This window comes from Salmo trutta, chromosome 19, assembly GCF_901001165.1.
Source record: "Salmo trutta chromosome 19, fSalTru1.1, whole genome shotgun sequence".
Lineage (NCBI taxonomy): Eukaryota > Metazoa > Chordata > Actinopteri > Salmoniformes > Salmonidae > Salmo > Salmo trutta.
The window spans coordinates 18,263,566-18,291,256 of NC_042975.1; the positions used below are offsets into that span (position 1 = coordinate 18,263,566).

The 27,691-nt window shown below is 42.4% G+C and overlaps 1 protein-coding gene and 1 non-coding gene across 2 annotated transcripts in view; one reads left to right on the forward strand and one right to left on the reverse strand.

Annotated features, from left to right (window-relative positions):
• Positions 1-27,691, reverse strand: part of LOC115154084 (glutamate receptor ionotropic, kainate 4-like) — a 114,699-nt gene that overhangs the window by 14,035 nt on the left and 72,973 nt on the right. The window contains exons 7-11 of the mRNA XM_029699947.1: positions 26,556-26,609; positions 25,930-26,094; positions 24,272-24,424; positions 8,642-8,746; positions 1,832-1,939 (exon numbers count right to left, since the gene is read on the reverse strand). Coding sequence (XP_029555807.1) covers positions 1,832-1,939; positions 8,642-8,746; positions 24,272-24,424; positions 25,930-26,094; positions 26,556-26,609 — 585 coding nt within the window. The remainder of the gene's footprint in view (positions 1-1,831; positions 1,940-8,641; positions 8,747-24,271; positions 24,425-25,929; positions 26,095-26,555; positions 26,610-27,691) is intronic.
• Positions 6,987-7,039, forward strand: LOC115155099 (U7 small nuclear RNA). Its single transcript, XR_003867993.1, has one exon. It is a non-coding gene; the product is annotated as a U7 small nuclear RNA (small nuclear RNA).

Consider the following 27,691-nt stretch of genomic DNA (forward strand, 5'->3'; position numbering starts at 1 on the left):
AAAATTAAAAAATATATAAAAAATAATGTTTTTTTATTTTATTTTACTCAATGGTCATGCTGCTGCTCCCCCTATAGTCATTCCACCCCACCCCCTCAACAGTCTAATCTGTTTCCACCTCAATGGACATTTATTTATTCATCACTGCCACAGCTGTCATTATGTATGTATTATGTCATTATGTATGCATTATTTATTATGTATCGTGCTATTTATATTGTTGTTTTTATTACTATTTTCCTAATTTTATTTCACTTAGTCCTGCATGTTGGAGCTCGAAGTCTAATATTTTCGCTGTACCCTGCAATCATACCTGCAACCCTGTACATGTGAATATTAACACTCTGAATATGAATGTGTGTATTGTGGTTGAGTGTATTTGCATGGTTCAGACTCAGCACCAGATAATAGCTATCTTGCAAGAGGCTTCAAACTGATATAACCTTGTGTGTGTGTGGTGCGCATGCCTGTGTTTGAGAGAGAGAGTGGGAGTGTGTGTGCGTGTCTGTATGAGAAAGAGAATGGGAGAGTGTGTGTGCATGTGTGTGTGTGCATGTGTGTGCATGTGTGTGCGTGTGTGTGTGCATGTGCATGCCTGTGTCTGTAAGAGAGAGGGAGCGTGTCTATGAGAGAAAGAGAATGGGAGAGTGTGTGCGTGTGTGTGTGTGTGTGCGCGCGTGTGTGCATGCCTGTGTCTGTGAGAGAGGGAGTGTGTGTGCGTGTGTATGCATGTCTGTGAGAGAAAGAGAATGGGAGAGTGTGTGTGTGTGTGTGTCTGTGAGAGAGAGAGTGGGAGTGTGTGTGTGTGTGTGTGTGTTAGGCTAGCCGTGCGAGTGTGATTCGTAGGTCTCTCAACCATGACTCATGCCCTCCCTTGGGTCTCCCTCAGTTCTTCTGTGTTTCCATCAGTTTCTGACTAGGCTGCTTTATTAAAGCTCTGAGCCAATGTGTTTCTCTCTCAGTTATCCCTTAATGAGCCACACACAGTCGTTAATTCACAATATATTTAACTCACTTCATTAAGATAATGACTCAACATTTCCCACCTGTGTTCATTTGAGACTCGAGGTAACGAAGCAGCTTGCTTTAGGTTGCCTGGGATGTCAGACGGGCGGGGTCAGCAGTTTTGCGACTATTCTATTGGTTCCATTGTGCCAATCAATCAATCTGCAAGCTGAAGGCCATGTACAGTAAGCCTATGTATGTAGCCAAGACCACGAAATATCAATGCCGCGTACGCGCACACACACATACAGTGTCTACCAATTAAAAAACAGTAGCTACCAACTACAGTATTCTGGCTGAATCTACAGTTGATTGAAGGGAAGAGGTTCATTTGATCATTTTTCTGTCTCCATGTAACAAAATGATGAGACAATTCTAGTCATGCGCCGGTATTTCATACCCAGCGGACCAGGTCAAGCAAACGCAAATGAAGAAGAGACAGAGTCCATGGAGAATGAGCCTTGAGGAATTGCAATTTTTTTAAGGGCACCAATTAGGTTGTACCTCAAATAAGAAGAAACGCCAGTCTCTCATCTTCCTGAGGTCAACGGTGAAAGCGTCTGGAACACTTGGTATGCTTGTGCTTAATTAAGTTGGCAGATGGATTAAAAACAAGTAGAAGGAACAAGTAGTAGAGACAAAAACAGGGTCGTGTTCACTAGGAGCGAAAGCAAACAGGCTGAAACGGGGCGGGACTACCTGAACTTGTCCAATAAGAAATGGTTGTTTTCGCTTTCCGTTGCAAAACTTTTTTCTACCGTGTACACTAATGAATACACCCCTGCACACGTTGAAATAGTGTGGCGAAAAAAGAAGCTGCGCTCACCAAGATGGTGGTGATGGTGAGGGTGGTGTTGAAGATGGGGCCGGCCATGATGAGGAGGTTGATGTCGCTCTCCATGGACAGACCGTGCTCCGAATGCCACTCACCAACCTGGGAGGGAGGGAGACAGAAAGAAAAGAGGAGATGGGTAGAGGGTTGAAGGAAAGAGATTAAGAGAGAAACAGGGTGGTGCTGCGCTTTCAAACCAAGGTGCATGAACAGCAAACTGAAGATGAAAACATATTCAGCAACTCAGTAGTAGAAATTGAGGTTGGTTTGAAAAATCTATATGTTATTGTTAAAACCAAAGTGTTTTGGCAAATACCTTCATCAGGATATTTCAGAGTTGCTGAATTTCTTTTAATCTTCAATGTTCTCCTCAGAAGAGAAAGTGCAGGCTCATTCAAATTGACAGCTTCTGTCTGAGTGGCCATGGTTTGATTTGAATCAGAATTGAAGATACAGTTGGCTGTCTCATAGGTTTCATCCCAAATGGCATGGTTTCTTCCCCTATTTTCTATGAAGTGCACAACTTTTGACCAGAGTAGTATGAAAAGTAGTGCACTGTTGGGGATTAAGGTGCCATTTGAGATTATAGGGTATGGCTCCTTTCCTTCTCACACCATGCTTTGTGCTGAGCGAGAGGGAGGTGTTACAGTAATCTTCTATACAGTTAGGGTTGCATAATTCCTGTAACTTTTCCAGAATTTCCAGGTTTTCCCAAAATCTGGGTTGGAATATTCCTGGAATCAGGAGGGAAAAAGAAGGAAATCTGTGAATCCTCCAACTGGGACTTCTGAAAAACGTGTGAATGTTTGTTGAATTTTGCCACCCTACACACATAAAAAAAATAATAATAATACTATAGGACATACTTTAGAATTCTGCAGAATACTAAACTACACACTGTAGTATCCCTTGATCATGTGCAGTCCTTACTGTAGATTTTTATAGTAAACTGTAGCATACTATACTACACACTGTAGTAGCCCTCGATCATGTGTAGTACTTACTATATAATTCTGTATTAAACTGTAATAACACGTAGAATATATACACTACAGACTGTATTGACATCTTAAGGAGATGATTGTGGACTACAGGAAAAGGAGGACCGAGCACGCTCCCATTCTCATCGACGGGACTGTAGTGGAGCAGGAGCAGTGTCCACATCAACAACAAACTAGAATGGTCCAAACACACCAAGATAGTCGTGAAGAGGGCACGACAAAGCCTATTTCCCCTCAGGAAACTAAAAAGATTTGGCATGGGTCCTGAGATCCTCAAAATTTTCTACAGCTGCAACATCAAGAGCATCCTGACTGGTTGCATCACTGCCTGGTACGGCAATTGCTCGGCCTCTGACCGCAAGACACTACAGAGGGTAGTGCGTACGGCCCAGTACATCACTGGGGCTAAGCTGCCTGCCATCCAGGACCTCTACACCAGGCGGTGTCAGAGGAAGGCCCGAAAAATTGTTAAAGACCCCAGCCACCCCAGTCATAGACTGTTCTCTCTACAACCGCATGGCAAGCGGTACCGGAGTGCCAAGTCTAGGACAAAATGGCTTCTCAACAGTTTTACCCCCAAGCCATGGACTCCTGAACAGGTAATCAAATGGTTACGCAGACTATTTGTATTGTGTGCCCCCCAACCCCTCTTTTTACGCTGCTGTTACTCTCTGTTTATTATATATGCATAGTCACTTTAACTATACATTCATGTACATACTACCTCAATTGGGCCGACCAACCAGTGCTCCCGCACATTGGCTAACTGGGCTATCTGCATTGTGTCCCGCCACCCACCACCCGGCCAACCCCTCTTTTACGCTACTGCTACTCTCTGTTCATCATATATGCATAGTCACTTTAACCATATCTACATGTACATACTACCTCAATCAGCTTGACTAACCGTCTGTATGTAGCCTCGCTACTTTTATAGCCTCGCTACTGTATATAGCCTGTCTTTTTACTGTTGTTTTATTTCTTTACTTACCTATTTGTTCACCTAATACCTTTTTTGCACTATTGGTTAGAGCCTGTAAGTAAGCATTTCACTGTAAGGTTTACACCTGTTGTATTCGGCGCACGTGACAAATAAACTTTGATTTGCTATTTAATTTGCATATACCACATCCATTCCCCTCCCCCATATCCCAATTTCAAATCAAATCAGGCATTATTTGACAAATTAAAATAAAAAAGTTAAAATATTTACTACACAACAAACAAGATAAAAAGGAAAAGCTAAACATTTGTGTTTTAAGATCTCTTTTAAGTAAACTCAGCAAAAAAAGAAACGTCTCCCTCTCAATGTCAACTGCGTTTATTTTCAGCAAACTTAACATGTGTAAATATTTGCATGAACATAACAAGATGCAACAACCGAGACATAAACTGAACAAGTTCCACAGACATGTGACTAACAGAAATGGACTAATGTGTCCCTGAACAAAGGGGGGGTCAAAATCAAAAGTAACAGTCAGTATCTGGTGTGGCCACCAGCTGCATTAAGTTCTGCAGTGCATCTCCTCCTCATGGACTGCACCAGATTTGCCAGTTCTTTCCGTGAGATGTTACCCCACTCTTCCACCAAGGCACCTGCAAGTTCCAGAACATTTCTGGGGGGAATGGCTCTAGCCCTCACCCTCCGATCCAACAGGTCCCAGACGTGCTCAATGAGATTGAGATCCGGGCTCTTCACTCGCCATGGCAGAACACTGACATTCCTGTCTTGCAGGAAATCACGCACAGAACGAGCAGTATGGCTGGTGGCATTGTCATGCTGGAGGGTCATGTCAGGATGAGCTTGCAGGAAGGGTACCACATGAGGGAGGAGGATGTCTTCCCTGTAATGCACAGCGTTGAGATTGCCTGCAATGACAACAAGCTCAGTCCAATGATGCTGTGACACACCTCCCCAGACCAGACCACCTCCAAATCGATCCCGCTCCAGAGTACAGGCCTTGGTGTCATGCTCATTCCTTCGACGATAAACGTGAATCCGACCATCCCCCCTGGTGAGACAAAACCGCAACTCGTCAGTGAAGAGCACTTTTGCCAGTCCTGTCTGGTCCAGCGACGGTGGGTTTGTGCCCATAGGCGACGTTGTTGCCGGTGATATCTGGTGAGGACCTGCATTACAACAGGCCTACAAGCCCTCAGTCCAGCCTCTCTCAGCCGATTGCGGACAGTTTGAGCACTGATGGAGGGATTGTGCGTTCCTGGTATAACTCGGGCAGTTGTTGTTGCTATCCTGTACCTGTCCTGCAGGTGTGATGTTCAGATGTACCGATCCTGTGCAGGTGTTGTTACACGTGGTCTGCCACTGTGAGGACGATCAGCTGTCCGTCCTGTCTCCCTGTAGCGCTGTCTTAGGTGTCTCACAGTATGGACATTGCAATTTATTGCCCTGGCCACATCTGCAGTCCTCATGCATCCTTGCAGCATGCCTAAGGCACGTTCACGCAGATGAGCAGAGACCCTGGGCATCTTTCTTTTGGTGTTTTTTAGAGTAAGTAGAAAGGCCTCTTTAGTGTCCTAAATGTTCATAACTGACCTTAATTGTCTACCGTCTGTAAACTGTTAGTGTCTTAACGACCGTTCCACAGGTGAATGTTCATTAATTGTTTATGATTCATTGAACATGCATGGGAAACAGTGTTTAAACCCTTTACAATGAAGATCTGTGAAGTTATTTGGATTTTTATGAATTATCTTTGAAAGACAGGGTCCTGAAAATGAGTTTATGTCCACAGTTTCAGCACCCCTCAGGTTCTCTGGCAGGCTATTCCAGAGGCTGGGGGCATGATAACTTAAGGCTGCCTCTCCATCCCTCTTGGTCCTAGGCTTTGGGATGGCTAAAAGGCCAGTGCAAGAAGACCTGAGGGACCTACTGGGTATATAACTTAAAAGCATGTCTGACATGTATTGGGGTGTACAATCGTGGATTGATTTAAAAACCAATAGAATAATCTTCAAATTAATTCTAAAACTCACAGGCAGCCAGTGCAAAGACCTTAAAACCAATGTAATGTGTGCTCTCCATTTGGTCTAGGTCAGTACCCGTGCTGCAGTATTCTGTATGTTTTGCACTTAACCAATGGCTTTCTTGGGTAGACCAGACAGGAGAGCATTACAGTAGTCAAGCCTGCTTGTAATAAAAGCATGGATGAGTCTCTCTGCATCACCCTGAGAGAGAAACGGCTGCACCTTGTCAATGTTCCTCAGGTGGTAAAAAGCTATTTTGATCACATTGCTAATGTGTGATTCAAAATGTTGTTTAGAATCTAAAATAACTCCTAGGTTTTTTTTACCTGGTGTTTTATCTTTATTGCTCTTGAATTAAAATGTGCCTCTAGATTCTCTCTCTGAGCTTTGGCTCCAACAATAAGTACCTCGGTCTTGTCTTTTTGGGGTATTTTAACCCCTTTTTTCTCCCCAATTTCAATCCTGTCTTACCACTGCAACTCAAGTCATGCATCCCCCAAAACATGACCCTCCAAACCACACTTCTTAACACAGAAGGCAGCCACACCAATGTGTCAGAGGAAACACTGTTCAACTGACAACCTTGTGGCAGGCACCAGGCCCACCACAAGGAGTTGCTAGAGAGCAATAAGCCAAGTGAAGCCCAAACCCTCCCGTAACACGGACAACGCTGGGCGCTGCCCTATGGGACTCCCGATCACAGCCAGTTATGCTACAGCCTGGGATTGAACCCAGGTCAGTAGTGACATCTCTAGCACTGCGATGCAGTGACTTAGACCACTGCGCCACTGATGAGGCCTGGTCTTGGAGGAAGTTGTGAGCATCCAAGTATTTAAATCACTAAGTCTAATTTATCCATGGAGCTAAAATACTCTGGTGACACAGAAATATAAAGCAGTGTATCGTCTGCGTAGCAGTGAAAATAAATGCAGTGCTTTATGATAATGCTGCCAAGGGGTAACATATATCAACTGAACAGTATTGGACCCAAAATCGAACCTTGTGGAACGCCATATGTGATATGTATTTTCTCTGAGTTATGTTCACTAAGGGTGACAAAAAAAACTCTCAACCGGTTAAATAAACCAATTCGTGCCAACCATGATTGAGAAACCCACATGCCAAGTATAGACCATATTATTGTGTTCCCTACAGGTTAGGGAAAATGTGCTCTTTTAGTATTTGTCCAGTAGGTTTCCTCAAGGGGAAAGCCTCCACTTCTAAGTAAAAGATAATAAAACAAAAACACTATAGCTAATATACTACAGTAATGTCTGCAAAAACAACAGTAAATACTATAGTATACTACAGTAATATCTAAAAAAACACTATTTTACTGTAAATATTACAGTATACTACAGTAATATCCATAAAAAAACACTACAGTGAATACTACAGTAATGTCCACAAAAAACTTGAGTAAATACTAGAGTATATAGACACACAATAGCTTTTAAACTATAGTATTTATACTATAGTAAACTATAGTATTTTTGTGTGTACCTGCAGGTTTACTATACAGTACACTATACACATAAATAGATATTGGATAAGGGTTTGCAAGAGTTTAAGAAATGTATTAATTTGGGTCACACATAGTATTCTGGTAGCGGGAAAAAAAATGCAAATGACATTACATCATGCAGTATGTTCCATCCCAAATGTAACCCCTGGTTACAAACACTGCAGAAAGTGCATGTCGTCATACATTTAATTTAATGCGCAAAACACTGCTTCAAAGCCTAAAGATAAATTACTACCTTTACAAGTCATGCCCTGTAGACCAACATTGAAGTTTCCCCCTTTCGACATTTGGATGTCTGATGAAATTTGGCCTGTTGACTGGAAATGCTCGACTACAAATGCTTGCAATTTCATACTTAATCCTTTCACTATTCACTGGTTCCTATTGTAAGATACCTCTGAAAGGAACACTGGCAGGCAGACACACAATGTCTTTGTGTCCTCTGCAATACTACAGTGACTAGGGAGGGCACAGCAAATCTGACTTTCCGTGACATCTTTTTATATCACAGAATCAATAATATTGATATTGTCATGTATTCTAAGCCAGAAGGAGACATCTCAGTAAGAAACAGAAACGTATACATGGGAACAATTAAGAGAACATCTTAAAAGTAAAGATAACATTTTTGGAAAAAACATTGATACAACAATAACTAAAAGAGCGATAAAATCCCTGACTACAGGCTATGCAAAAATATTTTTAAAACCTAAATGCCGTCTACACCTCAACCCGACTATGTTGTGAAGCTTGGTTTTGAAAGCTCTACCCTCTGCCATAATTTATCTTAATCTTAGTATATAATCTAAAAGCAAATGGGCTATTTAAAATGTCAAATTAAATGATGGAGTCAAAACATGTCACATTAACTGGAGGCAGGCATCGTGACAGAATAGCATCGTGACAGAATAGCATTGGGCCCTGCATCTATGTCTGCTATGGTTTGTTTACAAATGCAGTCTTCATGGTGAGGGATCAAAAGAAGTTCTTTCAAACATTGTTTCATATGGTAACTTCTTTTTCGAGACGTCTTCATGAAAGATTTATGAGCTAGAGCTCCATCTCTCAGCTTCCCCTTTAAATGTCTGCCAAATGGCACCTTATTCCCTATTTAGTGCACTACTTTTGACCAGGGCCATGGTCAAAAATATGGAACTACATAGGAAATAGGGTGCCATTTGGGACTCAGCCTAAACCTTGGCATCAGACTGTAGCTCTTTATATACAGTTATACACAGTAAATCCCAGTCTGTTACAAAGTCAGTGGTTAATGTGTGTGCAGTGTAGCTTTACCTGCCTTAGCCCCTCTGAGCTGCTCTGCACGACCCTCAGGGCGTAGTTGAAGCGGTGGCCTTTGCTGTTGAACTCTATGTGTCCGGTTAGACCTTCCAATTCTACCTGTCAAAGACAGAGTAAAAGGAGAGGACATACTGGGCTGTGCATCTCAATGAGAGCTCCAAATGGTATTGCATTAAAACATATACAAACACAATACAGTATAAATAGTCTCTGTCTGGCTCAGTTGGTAAGAGTGTGGCGTTAGCAATGCCATGGTTGTGGGTTCAATTCCCACAGGGATATTTCCTATACAGTCATTGGATCACATTCACGTATTAAAATGTTGGCTATGGATCCAGAGTTCTCGCCCCTCCAGAAACCTCTTTCTTAGAACATGCCGATTGGCACGTGTGTTTTTCTGTTGCTCATTCAGTCTTGGAGGTGTGTTTCCTGACCGATTCCGCGTTTGGTTAATGATGTTTGTCCCCTATGAGACACTGTAGACAGGGAAGCCTATTTCGCTTCCTCAAAATCCCCAGAATGAATCTAAGATATCTGCAATTCATTTTGACTACTTGTTATTTTGGCCGATGATGTTTTAGATGCACAATTTTATATCTAACTAAGGTGTTTGATGCAGTATTTCTCAAGTAACAAAAATCTGTGACGTGTTGTCTTATGTAAACAGCCATTGCTGCTGGGCAGGTCTGTCTCTATGCTATTGGGTAGAGAGCAATCACCGCAGCTGTTCACACCATGTTTGTGGGCAAATGGACATCATCAAATCAAAACCCAACCTTCATTTACCTGGTGTGACACATGGATGTTCCAAACTCAGTTTTTGACCAAAATTTACACTTCGTAGTCAATTTTGACACGAGAATAACTGTTTCTGACTCATATCGATTTCATGTTCTTAGGGATTCATTGCTTTTTAAAAGGCAGTGGCTCTTTAAAGCTAAGGATCAGGATCCTGTTCTTGCGCATGTGTTATTTTACACACACGTTCATTTTTCTAACGTAGCTGCTGCTCACAGTCCCCCTCCCTTTACACTCTTCTGAACCATGCTTAAGCCAATGTTTGCAATGATGATGAAAAAAGAACATTCAATTGCTAATTAGACTGCGATGGGCAAGTTCGTTTTGCATCGCCGGGTGCCATAGTTAATTGCCATCTGCTGATATCGTGGCGAGAGTAAATAGCTGCATGTACCTCAGTAGCTAAGAACATGAAATCGCTAGACTGCCTATTTGTGTCATGCTTATGTTTGAAAGACCATGTATTTTGTGTAAAACATGTAAATAGCTGTATGTAGCTTACTCCTCTCCTGAAAAAAATAACATGCAATTGTGCTTTTACTTAGTGAGGCATGGAAGCGTGGGCAAATTGAGATACAGAAATTCTGTATACATAGCCACGCCGTAAAATGTTTACACACAAAGTGGTGTCTGGACAGAAAGGTACTTCAAAGAATCATGTTTTGGTTGGGAAATCATTGCTTTTAGTGCATATGGTTGACAGTGTGTACTGAGCTATTCTGGAGAGAGCATTCCAAGTTTATGACTAAGAACCTGACAAAGTCAACATGTTGCCGATGCTCATAATCATATCTTGGCTTGGAGACCTTTACTCCAGGAGCAGTGTGATTCACTAGGTGACAGGCAAATGACAGGCCTGGATAACAGCCCTGATAGAGTGCATACTGTGTGAGAGAGACAGAGCACATTGTGTGTGTGTGTGTACATGGGTTGTGTGTGTCAGGGTTGGGCTCAATTCAAATTGAAGTCAGTCAATTCAGAATTGATTTGAATTTAAAATCCCAAAATTTCAAAACCTTTTTTTTTCTCTCAAAGGTTTTTTTATTTGAATTTGTTTAAATGATTCTACAGATAACAGAACAAGTAGAGGGCAAAACACACATGGATCCCCTACCAAAATCAAACCCACCCCAACCCCCCATACTCTAACAGAACACGCTTTCCCTACCAAATCAAGCCCCGCCCCAAAACCAGACTTAAAGCATGCATGATACAATGAGTAATATGAATCAAATAGTAAAAAAAAAAACATATACACACACACACATATATATATATAAATAAATATGTGTGTGTGTGTGTGTGTGTATATATATATATATGATACAAATTGATACAAATTCGGGTTGGTTTATGGAGTTGTGAAATTAGCTGGTTCAATGTCTCATACAAAGGATAAGAAAGGTTGCCAGATATTATAAAATGTAATTTCCAGGTTCTGTTATCTCAGGTCGTAAATTCCTGGCGGAGACTCTCTCCCCCTTTTCATGCAGAGAGAGAGACCACAGAGTGAACAAAGGATTTCAGGTGGCCGAACTCCTAAATATGCAAAATGGGAGAATGAAACAATATGTCCAGTTGTGAGAATGGTCCGTGGACACTTAAGGGACAGTTATGTTGAGTGTGTTTCATTTGGTGACCTCATGAAGGACAAGAAACACACATAACTACAATGCTCAAAAAAATAAAGGGAACACTTAAACAACACATCCTAGATCTGAATGAAAGAAATAATCTTATTAAATACTTAAATACTTTTTTCTTTACATAGTTGAATGTGCTGACAAAATCACACAAAAATAATCAATGGAAATCCAATTTATCAACCCATGGAGGTCTGGATTTGGAGTCACACTCAAAATGAAAGTGGAAAACCACACTACAGGCTGATCCAACTTTGATGTAATGTCCTTAAAACAAGTCAAAATGAGGCTCAGTAGTGTGTGTGGCCTCCACGTGCCTGTATGACCTCCCTACAACGCCTGGGCATGCTCCTGATGAGGTGGCGGATGGTCTCCTGAGGGATCTCCTCCCAGACCTGGACTAAAGCATCCGCCAACTCCTGGACAGTCTGTGGTGCAACGTGGCGTTGGTGGATGGAGCGAGACATGATGTCCCAGATGTGCTCAATTGGATTCAGGTCTGGGGAACGGGCGGGCCAGTCCATAGCATCAGTCTTCCTCTTGCAGGAACTGCTGACACACTCCAGCCACATGAGGTCTAGCATTGTCTTGCATTAGGAGGAACCCAGGGCCAACCGCACCAGCATATGGTCTCACAAGGGGTCTGAGGATCTCATCTCGGTACCAAATGGTTGTCAGGCTACCTCTGGCGAGCACATGGAGGGCTGTGCGGCCCCCCAAAGAAATGCCACCCCACACCATGACTGACCCACCGCCAAACCGGTCATGCTGGAGGATGTTGCAGGCAGCAGAACGTTCTCCACGGCGTCTCCAGACTCTGTCATGTCTGTCACATGCTCAGTGTGAACCTGCTTTCGGGCTGTAAGCACAACCCCCACCTGTGGACGTTGGGCCCTCATACCACCCTCATGGAGCCTGTTTCTGACCGTTTGAGCAGACACATGCACATTTGTGGCCTGCTGGAGGTCATTTTGCAGGGCTCTGGCAGTGCTCCTCCTGCTCCTCCTTGCACAAAGGCGGAGGTAGCGGTCCTGCTGCTGGGTTGTTGCCCTCCTACGGCCTCCTCCACGTCTCCTGATGTACTGGCCTGTCTCCTGGTAGCACCTCCATGCTCTGGACACTACGCTGACAGACACAGCAAACCTTCTTGCCACAGCTCGCATTGATGTGCCATCCTGGATGAGCTGCACTACCTGAGCCACTTGTGTGGGTTGTAGACTCCGTCTCATGCTACCACTAGAGTGAAAGCACCGCCAGCATTCAAAAGTGACCAAAACATCAGCCAGGAAGCATAGGAACTGAGAAGTGGTCTGTGGTCTCCACCTGCAGAACCACTCCTTTATTGGGGGTGTCTTGCTTATTGCCTATAATTTCCACCTGTTGTCTATTCCATTTGCACAACAGCATGTGAAATTTATTGTCAATCAGTGTTGCTTCCTAAGTGGACAGTTTGATTTCACAGAAGTGTGATTGACTTGGAGTTACAGTGTTGTTTAAGTGTTCCCTTTATTTTTTTGAGCAGTATATATCTCTGAATGTGTACATTTCTCAATTTTGGTGTTTGCATCTAATTCTTGTATAAAATGAATGAGTAAAGATGAAACTATTTGTGAAATGATGTAATGTGATGTTAACCTTTAATTATGAGAGAATTGCATTCCATGTAAAGTTTAACTAGTCAGCGGCCACGCCCCCGTGAGCACAGACATGATCTGGTGTCATGGAACCGCCCTTTTCTATTGTTACGAATAAAACCCCCTCCTGAGGAAATCCTCTTCAGACTAAGCAAACCCCCAGTGTGAGCTGTGGTTGCAATGGTTGAGTACCAGGACTAGAAATCCATACCACGTGGCGCATGGGCTACACGACTAGAAATGGTTCAACTCTGAGACTATCGATCCCTACAGAATAAGAGCAAATCTTAGATACTAATTACTAGTCTGCAGCTAGAAATTATGTAAACCTGGGATGCGAATACCGACAACCGCCGAAACATCTACTCTAAGAACAATGGATGCCTGACGTATCCATTACAACAGACACTATCAGGAGCCGCCAATAGAGCTACCACCATGAGTAACCAGAGACTCTCTGATGAACTGACTCTCCAGCAAACGGACCGACGATTCCAACAGAGAAGACAACGACATACGGGCGTAAATATACTGATTGCAATTGTTCCCGAATGAGCGAACGTTCATGTGCAAAGGATTAGCATTTCAATGAATATAATTATCCACTGTGTGTAGTGATTCTTTTTGTCTTTCCCGCTCCTTTATCGGTCCACACCCCCTTTTCCTTGTATACCAAGCCGTCATATCGGTTTAGCCCAATAGGGGATCTTCCCTATCATTGTTAGTAACCAATATCTACTGTTTGTTATGCATTTCTGTGATTATTTAGTTAGTTAGTAAATAAATGTTTAAGCCAATATGTGTATGGGTGATTCATAGTTTAGGCGGGGTTCGTGCAGATAACCAACAATTTACAACATTTGGAATGAGACTGACCTAAGGTAAAGAATAATTCATGAATAGAAGACTAATTGATCAGATATTAAAATATCTGAAGAGTTAGTCGGAAAATTATAACTTTAATCTGAAGATTTTCCATGGTGCCCCGACTTTGTAGTTAATTAAAATGTACATGATTAGTTTAATCACGTAATAATAATTACAGAGAATTGATAAAATAACAGTCTTCACCTTTAATGATGCCAAAGTGTAACGAGTGTCATGTGTGGAGGACCAAGACGCAACAGGGAAGTGTATACTCATCTTCTCTTTTTAATATATAAGGAGAAACAAAATAAACACGTATACAATTAACAGAAATGACACTAACAGTTCTGTCAGGTGACAAGCACAAAACAGAATACAACTACCCACAATACAAACACACCCCTAATTATAGGACCTTCAATCAGAGGCAACGATAGACAGCTGCCTCCAACTGAAGGCCCCAACACCAATTAACTAAACATAGAAATACAAATGAGTGGACAGCTACACGTGGTCCCGTGTAGCTCAGTTGGTAGAGCATGGTGTTTGCAACGCCAGGGTTGTGGGTTCGATTCCCACAGGGGACCAGTACGGAGAATTTTTTTTAAATGAAATGTATGCATTCACTACTGTAAGTCGCTCTGGATAAGAGCGTCTGCTAAAAGACTAAAATGTAATGTAATGTAAATGACAGAACATAGAAATAAACTAACATAGAACAATAACCAAAACCCTGGACTAATAAATCAAATACCCCTTTCTACATGGACACATACACACAACCACCCTGAACCACATAAAACAAAAAGCCCCTGCCCAAAGAACATGACAGTACACCCCCCCCCCCCCAAAGGTGCAAACCCCGGATGCACCTAACAAAAAGAAAATACAAAAATAAACCCCAAAACAAAAAAATTCCCAGCTTATATGGGAGGGAAGGGAGGGTGGCCACCGTCACCGACGATGCCTCTAACGCTCCCCCCTTCCCGCATACTAGTCCCTACGGAGGTGGCTCTGGAGCGGGACATATCCCTCGCTCCGCCACTTGCTCACCCTTCTTCTTTGCAGACTCTGGGGCGAGGTCCCTCTTTGTCGACCTCGGACTTGGGATCCTCGCTACGGGCGACTCTGGCTGCGTCGGACTGGAGGGCGACTCTGGCTGCGTCGGACTGGAGGGCGACTCTGGCTGCGTCGGACTGGAGGGCGACTCTGGGTTAGGCGCTGTTGTCTGCCACTCTGGGTTAGGCGCTGTCGCTGGGCACTCTGGGCGAGACGCTGTCGCTGTGCCATCTGGGTGAGGCGCATGCACTGAAGGCCTGGTACGTGGGGCTGGCGTAGGGGATGCCGGACTAGGCCCACGTACCTCAGGGCTAGTGCTAGTGGCAAGAGTAGGACGAGTTGGGCTTGGCTGCCGCACTGGGAGCCTGGTGCTGGCTTCGGGGGAGTCAGACTAGGGACACACACCTGTAGGCTTGTGCGGGGAGCAGGGATAGGTCGAGCTGGACTAGGCTGCCGCTCGGGAAGACTGGTGCGCGGTGCTGGCTTCGGAGGAGCCAGATTGGAGACACGCACCTGTGGGCTTCTACGAGGAGCAGGAGTAGGATACACCGGGCCTTGGGTAAGTACTGGAAGTCTCGAGCTCACCTCCTGCACAACCCGTCTTGGCTGGATGGCAGTAGTAGCCCTGTACGTTCGGGGTGCTGGTACAGGGCGGACTGGGATATGCAGGGGCCTGATGGTCGCCGTGCGTAGAGGAGGTGTCCTGTAGCCTGGACTTCGGAGGCGTAGCGGTGGCCAGACGTATTGGGCTGGCATCCTCCTTCCAGGCTGGATACCCACTCTAGCACAGCCTTTGCTTGGGGCTGAGATCACACGCACCGGACTGTGCGTGCGCATGGGCGAGATCTTGCGTACCTCTTCGTACTTCGGCGCTCTCCACTCCATGTGCTCCCCATAATAAGCACGAGGTGTTGGCTTCAGGGGCATCCTTTGCCCAGCCACCCACCCCGTGTGCCCCTCCCAAAACATTTCTTGGGGCTGCCTCTCAGGCCTCCTTGCTAGCCTCGTCCCAACGTACTTCTCCCGGTCCTCACCGTTCCTTCGCCACGGACCTTCTCCCGCCAGGATTTCCTCCCATGACCACGATTCCCTCCCATGACCACGATTCCCTGTAGTCCTCCTGCTTCCTTGGCTGCTCCCTCTTCTGTTGCTTGGTCCGGTTGTGGTGGGTAGTTCTGTAACGAGTGTCGTGTGTGGAGGACCAAGACGCAACAGGGAAGTGTATACTCATCTTCTCTTTTTAATATATAAGAAGGAGAAACAAAATAAACACGTATACAATTAACAGAAACGACACTAACAGTTCTGTCAGGTGACAAGCACAAAACAGAATACAACTACCCACAATACAAACACACCCCTAATTATAGGACCTTCAATCAGAGGCAACGATAGACAGCTGCTTCCAACTGAAGGCCCCAACACCAATTAACTAAACATAGAAATACAAATGAGTGGACAGAACATAGAAATAAACTAACATAGAAAAATAACCAAAACCCTGGACTAATAAATCAAATACCCCTCTCTACATGGACACATACACACAACCACCCTGAACCACATAAAACAAATACCCCCTGCCCAAAGAACGTGACACAAAGACACAACAGGGGCCTCCTGTGGTGCCACTCCAAATAATGCTATAATGGCAGAAGGTTCTATAGGTCTCTTGAGTATCTTAGAAAACGTCTCAAATTGATATCCAAAAATCTGTCCATTTCGGGCATGTCCAAAACGTGTAATAAAGTAGCAGGAGCCTGTTTACATCAGTCACAAGTGGGATATATTTCTGGTCTAATCTTGGATAATTTTGCCTTTGACCAATGCAGCCGATTAACTATTTTAAATTGAATTACAGCATGTCTTAGACATATAGATGAAGTATGTATTCTCTGAAGTATACTCTACCAAGTTTCATCTGAAAGTTGTTCACCTAAATCCTTTAACCATTGGTTCTTAAGAGAGTTCAGGGAATCCAGATTGTACGTGTTTAATAACGTAAACAGTGCATTCGGAAAAAAGTCAGACCCCTTGACTTTTTCCACATTTATTTTTTATGTTATAGACTTATTATAAAGTTGATTAAATGTTTTTTTCACCCTCAATCTACAAACAATATCCCATAATGACAAAGCAAAAACAGGTTTTTAGAAAATGTTGGGGTCGTCGTCCTGTTGAAAGGTGAACCTACGCCACAGTCTATGGTCCTGAGTGCTCTGGAGCAGGTTTTCATCAAGGATTTCTCTGTACTTTGCTCCGGTCATCTTTCCCTCGATCCTGACTAGTCTCCCAGTCCCTGCCGCTGAAAAACATCCCCACTGCATTATGCTGCCACCACCATGCTTCACCGTAGGGATGGTGCCAGGTTTCCACCACGAGTGACACTTGGCATTCAGGCCAAAGAGTTCAATCTTGGTTTCATCAGACCAGAGAATCTTGTTTCTCATGGCCTGAGAGTGCCAAAAAGGCACCTAAAGGAAACTCCAAGTGGGCTGTCATGTGCCTTTTACTGAGGAGTGGCTTTCATCTGGCCACTCTACCATAAAGGCCTGATTGTTGGAGTGCTGCAGAGATAGGAGAACCTTCCAGAAGGACTGTTTTTATTTAATCCATTTTAGAATAAGGCTGTAACATAACAAAATGTGGAAAAAGTCAATGGGTCTGAATACTTTCCAAATGCACTGTAGATCAAGCTTATGGTCCCTTTGATATAAGGGTTCACTTTAAAAATAGAATCTAGAAGGGAGGCAGGTTGGTGTGATGGGAAGTGACAGGAGTATGAAGATACCTGCAATTGAGTAGTTTTGTACCTGAAGAAATGGGATCGAGGAATATTGAACTTTTCAAAAGATGCAAAATCCATATCAATGTACATGTCGTTCAGTGAGGAGATCCCTTTTCCAGACCAGGTAGGAAACGCCCTGCCTAATAATGATGGAGAGAATGAATGGTTCTTTAATAATGGGGCAGAAGTTGAAAATTCACTGAGACCAAACGATTGCCTGAACTGTTCCAGAATTTTAGAGAATGTTTCTCAATAGGGTTTTTAGTGTATTTGGAAACAGGCTCAGCTAATGCAAGTTTTGAGCAGAGCAAGGCAGCTAAGGAGGTGGGGCCAGATGAGATCTTCGGGCCTTTAACATCAGGGATTTCTGTCATCCAATATAGAATGATATTTACATTAGCTTCCCAGTAATAATATTTGAAGTTCGGAAGTGCTAGACTTCCGAACGAGATCTCTGCAATACGCTTTTACGTAAACAAGGCTTTTTCTTGTTCCAGATAAAAGCAGATGTTAATTTATCTATGGATTTAAAAAAAACATTGTCAGAAAGATAGGAATACATTGAAATACGTATAGAAACTTAGCTAATTCTTCCGCATTTATAGAGATCTTTGAAATTGTGTGTGACCCAAATATTTCAATTTCCATCACTGAAGGGCACATGACTAAAATAGGTTTGCATGGCAGAAGGATTAATAGGCATCAATTGACTTTGTAGATTAACCTGAGACCCGGATATTTCACCAATGTCTTTGGTAGAACCTGGATCTCTGAAAGACCAGTTAAAAAAGCGTCAGACATATATTATAGCATGTCATCCACATAAAGTGAAACTTTATTCGAAGAGGGGGCTTAGAGCATACCATTGATAGTGGTGTTATTACATATTGCTATGGCTAAAAGCTTGATTGCAATGGCAAACAGCTGAGGGGATAGAGGACAACCCTGTCTTATCCCACGTTGAAGTTGGAAAGTATCTCTACATTGCAATTCGGGAAAGAAATTGGCCTGTATGAACCACTCAAGTTTTTTTTTATTTTCAGAATATGTGAAATACATGCTTGCCTCATTGTTGAGGGTAAAGACTGAGGAGAATGATTCCTCAAATATGGAAACCAAGAGAGGAGAGAGTTGATCTGAGAATTTTTTAACAATTAGCTCTGAAGTCCTTCTGGTCCGTCGGATTTACTACACTGGATAGATTTAATTGCCAACACAATCTCTTCTACAGAGAACTGTTCTTCTAATTCAGCAGTTCAACTGTAGGAATATCTAAATTCTCCAAGAAGGTGTCAAGTAAGGTGGCATTACCAGTGGATTCCAAAGTGTATAATTGTGAGTAAAAGTTATGAAAGCATGAATTGACCTCTAAATGATCAATAAATGTGTTACCCAGCCCATCAGTTTGATTTGCAGTTCTCTGACGCAGCTTTTTTTTTAGCTTGTCAAGTTGAAAGAAGATCAAACTCTGTCTGAAGTGTCAAACGTTGTTTTAGTAAATCTGGGGATGGAGAGTGTGAATATGCTATATCCAAATCAAGATTTATTTGTAAGTTCCCCTAGGCTTGGAATATTGCACTTCCTTAATCTTGCGCTGTACGAAATAATTTGGCCTCTTAGACCAAATCAAATTTTATTGGTCACATACACGTGCTTAGCAGATGTTTTTGCGGGTGTAGCAAAATGCTTGTGCTTCTAGCGCCGACAGTGCAGTAATATCTAACAAAATACACAACATATACCCAATACACACAAATCTAAGTAGGAATGAATTAACCTGTTGGGGCTAGGGGGCAGTATTTGCACGGCCGGATAAAAAACGTACCCGATTTAATCTGGTTACTACTCCTGCCCAGTAACTAGAATATGCATATAATTATTGGCTTTGGATAGAAAACACCCTAAAGTTTCTAAAACTGTGAATGGTGTCTGTGAGTATAACAGAACTCATATGGCAGGCCAAAACCTGAGAAGATTCCTTACAGGAAGTGGCCTGTCTGACCATTTCTTGCCCTCCTTGATCATCTCTAACAAAAACAGGGGATCTCTGGCATGACGTGACACTTCCTACGGCTCCCATAGGCTCTCAGAACCCGGGAAAAAGCTGAATGAAGTAATTCAAGGCCCAGGCTGAAACACACTAGCGCGTTTGGCAAGTGCTCTATCAGAGGGCCATCAGTCTGAGGCTCGTGCATGAGGGGATAGCATGCTTTTACTTTCACTCTCTTTGTAATAAAAAACGATTTCCCGGTCGGAATATTATCGCTTTTTACGAGAAAAATGGCACAAAAATTGATTTTAAACAGCGGTTGACATGCTTCGAAGTACGGTAATGGAATATTTAGAATTTTTTTGTCACGAAATGCGTCGTGCTTGTAACCCTTATTTACCCTTTCGGATAGTGTCTTGAACGCACGAACAAAACGCCGCTATTTGGATATAACAATGGATTATTTGGGACCAAACCAACATTTGTTATTGAAGTAGAAGTCCTGGGAGTGCATTCTGACGAAGACAGCAAAGGTAATAACATTTTTCTTATAGTAAATCTGACTTTGGTGAGTGCTAAACTTGCTGGGTGTCTAAATAGCTAGCCCTGTGATGCTGGGCTATCTACTTATAATATTGCAAAATGTGCTTTCACCGAAAAGCTATTTTAAAATCAGACATATCGAGTGCATAGAGGAGTTCTGTATCTATAATTCTTAAAATAATTGTTGTGTTTTTTGTGAACGTTTATCGTGAGTAATTTAGTAAATTCACCGAAGTGTTCGGTGGGAATGCTAGTCACATGCTAGTCACCTGCTAATGTAAAAAGCTGTTTTTTGATATAAATATGAACTTGATTGAACAGACATGCATGTATTGTATAACATAATGTCCTAAGATTGTCATCTGATGAAGATCATCAAAGGTTAGTGCTGCATTTAGCTGTGGTTTGGGTTTATGTGACATATGCTAGCTTGAAAAATGGGTGTCTGATTATTTCTGGCTGGGTACTCTGCTGACATAATCTAATGTTTTGCTTTCGTTGTAAAGCCTTTTTGAAATCGGACAGTGTGGCTAGATTAACGAGAGTCTTGTCTTTAAAATGCTGTAAAATAGTCATATGTTTGAGAAATTGAAGTAATAGCATTTCTAAGGTATTTGAATAACGCGCCACGGGATTCAACTGGCTGTTGAGTAGGTGGGACGCTAGCCCAGAGAGGTTAAGACTATATACATATGGACGAGCGATGCCAGAGCGGAACGGACTAAGATACAGTAGAATAGTATAGAAAACAGTATATACATATTAGATGAGTAATGCAAGATATGTAAACATTAAGTGACTAAGATATCATAGAATAGTATAGAATACAGTATATACATATGAAAGAAGTAATGCAAGATATGTAAACATTATTAAGTGACTTAAGACACCGTAGAATAGTATAGAATACAGCATATACAAATGAGATGAGTAATGCCAGATATGTAAATATTATTAAAGTGACTAGTGTTCTATTCCTTAAAGTGACCAGTGATTTCTAGTCTATGCCTATAGGCAGCAGGCTCTAATGTGCGAGTGATGGCTGTTTAACAGTCTGATGGCATTTAGATAGAAGCTGTTTTTCAGTCTCTCGGTCCCAGCTTTAATGCACCTGTACTGACCTCGCCTTCTGGATGATAGCGGGGTGAACAGGCAGTGGCTCAGGTGGTTGATGTCCTTGACGATCTTTCTGGCCTTCCTGTGACATCGGGTGCAGTAGGTGTCCTGGAGGGCGGGTAGTTTTCCCCCGGTAATGTGTTGGGCAGAGCGCACCACCCTCTGGAGAGCCTTGCGGTTGCGGACGGTGCAGTAGAATTACCAGGCGGTGATACAACCTGACAGGATGCTTTCAATTGTGCATCTGTAAAAGTTAGTGAGGGTTTTAGGTGACAAGACGCATTTCTTTAGCCTCCTGAGGTTGAAGAGGCTCTGTGGTCCATTTCAGTTTGTGTATGCCAAGGAACTTGAAGCTTTCCACCTTCTCCACTGCGGTCTCGTCGATGTAGATGGGGTGCACCCTCTGCTGTTTCCTGCCTTAATTGATTCCCATACTGTTGTAGGAGACATTCCAGGGGTTTGATTTAGCTTGAGAAATAGCTTAATTTGAGATGATATAAAAGCAACAAAGGTTTCTTCTGATAGCAGTATTGAGTTAAGCTAAGTGAGTTAAGTTAATTAGCCTGTGTATTTGGTATAAGTAGTTTCATAGTAAGAGGAGAATGATCCGAAATGACTATAGCTTGGTAATCACACTCCGTGATAAGTGGCAGAAATCTATTGTCTAGGAAAAAGTAGTCTATAATTGAGGATTGCGGAAACGCCACGCATCAGATATGCCAAATGTCTTAAGAAATAGCTGAATTGTGGATAATGTCTTTGATGAAGATGATACTTTAGTAGAAATATGATCCAGATTGGGCGACAGTACACATTTCATATCACCACCTAGTATTAGGTGGTGTGTCCATATTTGGCAATCAAGATTTTTTTTACGAATGAACTGTTATCCCAACTTGGTGCATACATTTTAGCCAAGATAACAGGTGCATTATACACAGTCTTCCTACTACAATAATAAAACGGACTGCAAAGTCTGCCTTTACACTTGATATTGCGAACAGTATGTTTTTACTAATTCAAATGGCTGCTCCTCTAGTTTTAGAATGAAAATTGCAATGATATGATTGACTGATCCACCCTCCTTTTAAACGAGAGTGGTCGAAAGTGCGGAGATGTGTCTCCTAAAGAAAGGCGATATCTACTTTAAGGTGATTTAAATGAGAAAAGGACCCTTAAATCACCAAGTGAAACTTAACATTACAGCTTGCAAAAGTGACCGAGCAACCAGCTGTCCCTCTCATGATATTAGGCCTAGCCAGATAAATTCAGGTGGAAAAAGGTTAGATGCCAGATTACAATAACAACATTTTTCAAAAAATAGCTAATAAAAAAAAAAGTTGAAGAACAATAAAAATAAACAACAATACTGAAGTCTGGTATGAAAAAGAAACACAGCCTGGTCACCTAATAGAACAAGGTAATCCCGACGCAGATATCCACACATAATGTGCTTGTATTGGGGAACACTAAACCTATCCAGAAGAGAGCCCTGCTGAAATAGTGAAGGTTTTAAAAACAAGTTGCGCATAATAAATAAATAAGAAATACTTATTTACAACTCAAAACTAGGCTATTTTAAAAGAAAGTATAAAACATTTTATAAATCACATCTTACAGCAATACCACTAAGTTAGCCGCAATGTCTTTAAAGAAATGACGTAGCCTAATAATAGAACTTTGCTTTATCTACCCTGGATACTGGTACCATCGATAAATAGAAATGAGCAGCTTCATGGTAATAAAATAAAACTTTAAAACAAAAGGAGAATTGACTCACCAAAACTAAGGCACTAACGTAACCTAATAATAATAATAATAATAATATCAACTGATACCACTGGCAACGCAATACAGTATCTACAAAAGAGAGACTGAGTCTGAAGTGGTAGACACATTCATCCATTACCCTAAATCGGCAAAAATAGGTGAACATTCAGCCATTTGCTTCCTCCGACCTCGGTAGAATGTTCGCCTTTATGAAGGCCATCGCCTTATGGGGGTCTTGGAACTCTTTCTCAGTGCTGTTGTATGTTATACGGAGGCGGGTAGGAAAACCGACACCATACCGAACATCGGTCCGTCCACGGAGCAGACTCTTGACATGGTTGAAAGTGGCACGGTCACAAGCAACGCTGGGGGGCATAGTCTGGGAAGACAGAGATGGGTGCTCCATTGCATCGAAGTGGGCCAAATTCTCTGGCATGCCGAAGAACATCAATACAATCCTGATAGTATTGTAGTTTAGCCACAATGTCGCAAGGTTTTCCGCCAGGCTTTCTTGCTTGAGAGCCCCGATGTGAGTGGTCTACAAGGACGTCTTTATCAAATTTGAGGGTTTCCTTCAATAACTTTGAGACCAATGAAGTAGAGCTTGAGCCCAGGTCCTCAGCTACCCCCATGATCCTGATATTGGATCTTTGCATATAACCTTGTAAATGTATGCATTGTTCCTTTAGGCTAGCCACATCAGTTTCGAGCTTCTTAACTGTGGTTTGTAGAGTAGACGTGTCGTCTGAGCATGTTGACAAGCCTTGTTCCATGTCGGAGACAGTTTTCTTAACTGTACAAATTATTGCTGTATGCTTTGCGAGTTCATTCTTGACTGCTTGTAACTCTGACTTAATAAAATTAAAGTCCTCACTGAGCGCCTCGAGTTACGACTTGAATATTGATTAAATGTCCGCTCTGAGGGCAGCAAGAATCTCGGCCTTCAAATCCTCGGTGTACATTTTTTTGCCGAGGGGAGGAGCCACTGTTCCCACTTATTGAAGAACTCGAGCTCCTCGTCTTGGGCCTAGTATTTTCTCTTTTGTCAGTGACTCCGCTGAACTTAAGGTTTCAGGTTATGCGCCCTTTACACATTAAAACAAAAATAAAAGTTGAACAAAGTAAAGCACATCATTCAAAGGCGGTGTTTCCTAATTCTTTTTGGGTCAAAGTGCAAAGAAAGTCTGAAATTGCATTTATTTAATGAGGAGCTCGCTCACTAGCGCCCCCCAAATCCCCAAATTTAAAAACTTTTGACATACATAGCTTCTCATTTTCAGTTTATTGAGAAGTCACTGAAAATGTCCTTTTTTCAATCATTGGAATTTCAGATTACCTTCTGAATTGACTGCCTTCAATTCTAATTGACCCCAACCCTGGTGTGTTTACACATGCATGCGAGTTGTCAGCGCTCACCATCCGTAGGTAGTTCATCAGGCTGGTGCCGTGCTCCCAGATTTTGGGTGATTGACAGGTTAGCTGTGTGGCGCCCACGCTCTGGCTGCGGTTGAGCTCCCTCACAGCAGACACCACCACATGCATGGCATCATACAGCAGGGCTGGGGAGAGCTGGGGGACAGAGAGAGGGGGGAGGGGGCAGAGAGATATAGAGAGGAGATGGTTGAAGGAGAGAGGGAGACAGAAAACAGGTAGGTAGAAGGTTGATAGAGATATATAGACAAAGGGGAGAGCGAAGAGAGGTGATGGGTAGAGGGTTAAAGGAGAGAGAGGAAGAAGGAGAGAAAATACAGGGTTGAGAGAGAGCAAGACACTCAAATGCTGGATTAGGAAATCAGAGAGTCTCGATACTAAGCTATACATTTAGATATTCCATCCAGTGATAGTGTTTCTCTCTAAGTCTGAAAGAGCTTCATTGTAGGAGTGGGAGGAAACTAAGAAAATAATCCTCCTTAAATGTTCCGCACAATGGCAGGGTGGATTCCAGAAAGATATAATACCCATCTGAATAAGGGAAGGTAGCTCGCTTACTGCTGGTGAATACAAAGTAAGCATGCAGAGTCGTGTTAGAGAATGGGGAGAGAGAGTAGGCAAATAAATTAATATTCTACAATAGAGTAAAAACAACCCAGATGCCTAGTAGTTACAGTAGGAAGACAGCTAGCTCTGTTGCAATGTAACATTGATTAACAAAGCCCAAACTGTAGGGGGAGATTCAATGTGGATTCTTTGTCTCCTTAATGTTGACGTCAGAAAGCACAACACAGCATCTTCAATCCAATGAAAAGTCCATTAATTAAAAAAGCATTTGAAATCACTTAATTCATCAGAATGTGTTGAGGCAAAACTCAAAACCCCAGGGTATTAATTGCACATTCGACTTGCGTGGGAAGAGTGTTGTTGTGCCTTGTGTGCTTTGTGCCATAAACATGCAATTACTTTGGCTGCGGTTAGTTTGAAACCTTAGCCGAGGAGGACTGTGTTAAATGAGTACACTTGATTGAGTGAATGCACTAAAACCAGTGCACAGCCATAAGGGTAATAATGCACAGCTTTTCATCTGTTGTTGCGATGCAACTGGGGCTTAGTAGATTTTTTGTCATGTCAACAAGGCTAGGGAATCACCATGTCAGCTCTTAACAATATATGGTAAGGGGGCATGTGAGCTGCTCAGGGAAAACTCTGGGCCCTAGTAATAGTATTTCCTGGAAGGTCACGTGGTCAAGAATATCTCCTAACCCTACCTGTGAATTTGTGTCCATCTCTGCTTTCAAGGACTCAATTACAGACACCATTTGTGAATCATGTACTTGTTATTCCACACAATAACAATCATGGACTTGCTATGAATGGCCTACATGTTATTCTTACAAATAACTAAGCAATCACAGACATTTTCCCAAACCATGTAAAGCACAAATATTGGCTGATTGTTTACGTGTTGTTGTCATGTCTTTCTGACCTTGTGTTGTGATGTCTTCCTATGTCTCATATTGTGCCTTTACTTGTATTTATTTAGCCCGCACTTGCCAGGCCGTTATTATAAATAAAAACTTGTGCTTAATTGACTTGCCTGGTTAAATAAAAAAATACAATGAAAATGGGGCTTTGCTCACCGGGACCCCAGTGAAAGGGGCGTGGTCACAGTTTTCCTGCCAGGAACGGTTGAGGCTGAGCAGGAGGTCAGGGAAGTAAGGATGGCTGTGGTTGAGGACAGAGAAGCCAAGAATGTTGACCCAGCGCTCCACCAGGATGTCATCCAACTGCAGCACAGAGAACTCCTGTATGCCAGAAGACACCAGGGGTGAGTTCAGTCAGTTAAACATTTTTCTGCGTGTACATACTGAACAGCACATTCGCCCCAAAACGGTACACACCGTTCAACATTCTTTGAGGTATATTTTCCCGTTTGGTGGGTGTGGTGGCCGTGTGAACACCGATCTTTAGGTGAGACTCGAAGCAGTGAGTGATGTATTTTAAGAAAACGCAAAACTTGTGGAAAAGATTTGCTTTCACCTGTTCAGTGCTTTCACATAAATGCAGATGTAGGAAAATGAGACATAAGTAACTAGTCAAGACTATTGAAATGCATGCACAGATAAAGAACCAGTCTAATCAAGCCCGGTTTTGTGTTGAAACAGGCTGTACTTAGAATGAGACACATTGCATACAGAGTAGCACTGAACTCAGTTTTACTGACCTAATTCCATGGTAAAATTAACATTTTCATCTGGCCTCTTACCATTGTGGTGAAGATGTAGGTGTAGTAGATGGACAGCATCCCCAACTCTGACGCCTGAGAGAGGGAGCGATGGAGGCGGGAAGGAGAGAGATAGAGGGAGGGAGGAAGGGGGCTATAGACTCAGTCTGCTTTCACTCACCCCAAAATTGTACATTCTCTCAGAAGTAGTCTACACAGAGGAATATCATTTGTCTAGGGGTCAGTGTATGACTTAATTTCTGTGGAATGCCTGAGAAACATCCTTTAATGATCAAAGGTCAAGAGAAAAGGGAGGAGAGTTCCATTTTTGTCTGTGTCCAGAATATATTTACCATGAGAGACTGTGCTGTCAAATTGATAATGAAAAATGTCTAAACTTGATAAACAAAAATTGCAAAATAAACATTTAACTTCACAACAGATAATACATGATCAGAATTGCAGCCATATGACTTCTAGCCCAGTTTTTGTAGAGCACTAGTACAAATCAAGCTGGTGCACTGGCAGAGACAAGTCAATTGACAACGGCTTCTGACAGGCTTGGTCAAAAATCACATTTTGAGAAAAAGGTTGTCAAATTTGCTCTGCGTCATCTGCCGTCAACACTGAGGCAAATGACAACTTAAAGGCAAACTTTACAACCAACCAGGAGATACGGAATGTGTCTGAAATGGCACCCTATTCCCTATAGAGTGCACTGCGTTTGACCAGGGTCCATAGGGCTCTGGTCATCATGGGTCCTGGACAAAAGTAGCGCACTATATAAGGAATAGGGTGCCATTTCAGACAGTCAAAAAGTAAGAAACCGTAGCTGTGCTTTAGAATATTTCAAACTTTAGAGTAGTACTTTATTTGCCCATCTTATAAAGGAAATTGATTAGGTTTTATAATGAAGAAATTTAAGGTTCTTCAAAAAATATTTATAGTATTTTAAGGTCTGAATCTGCAGCCAATACATATTGTGGATGGAGATTGTGAAGTGTATTATGTTTTGTTCCAGTTACAATGCCTCTATGCTTTTTACATTACTCTCAAAAGCAGCCTGCACATAAAACTATTTTGAATGTGTATTTCCTCTACATAATCCACCTGACTTCAATCTGCTGCTTCCTGAATCCACATCATTGGTTAGCTCACAAATAATGATGCCTCAAGCC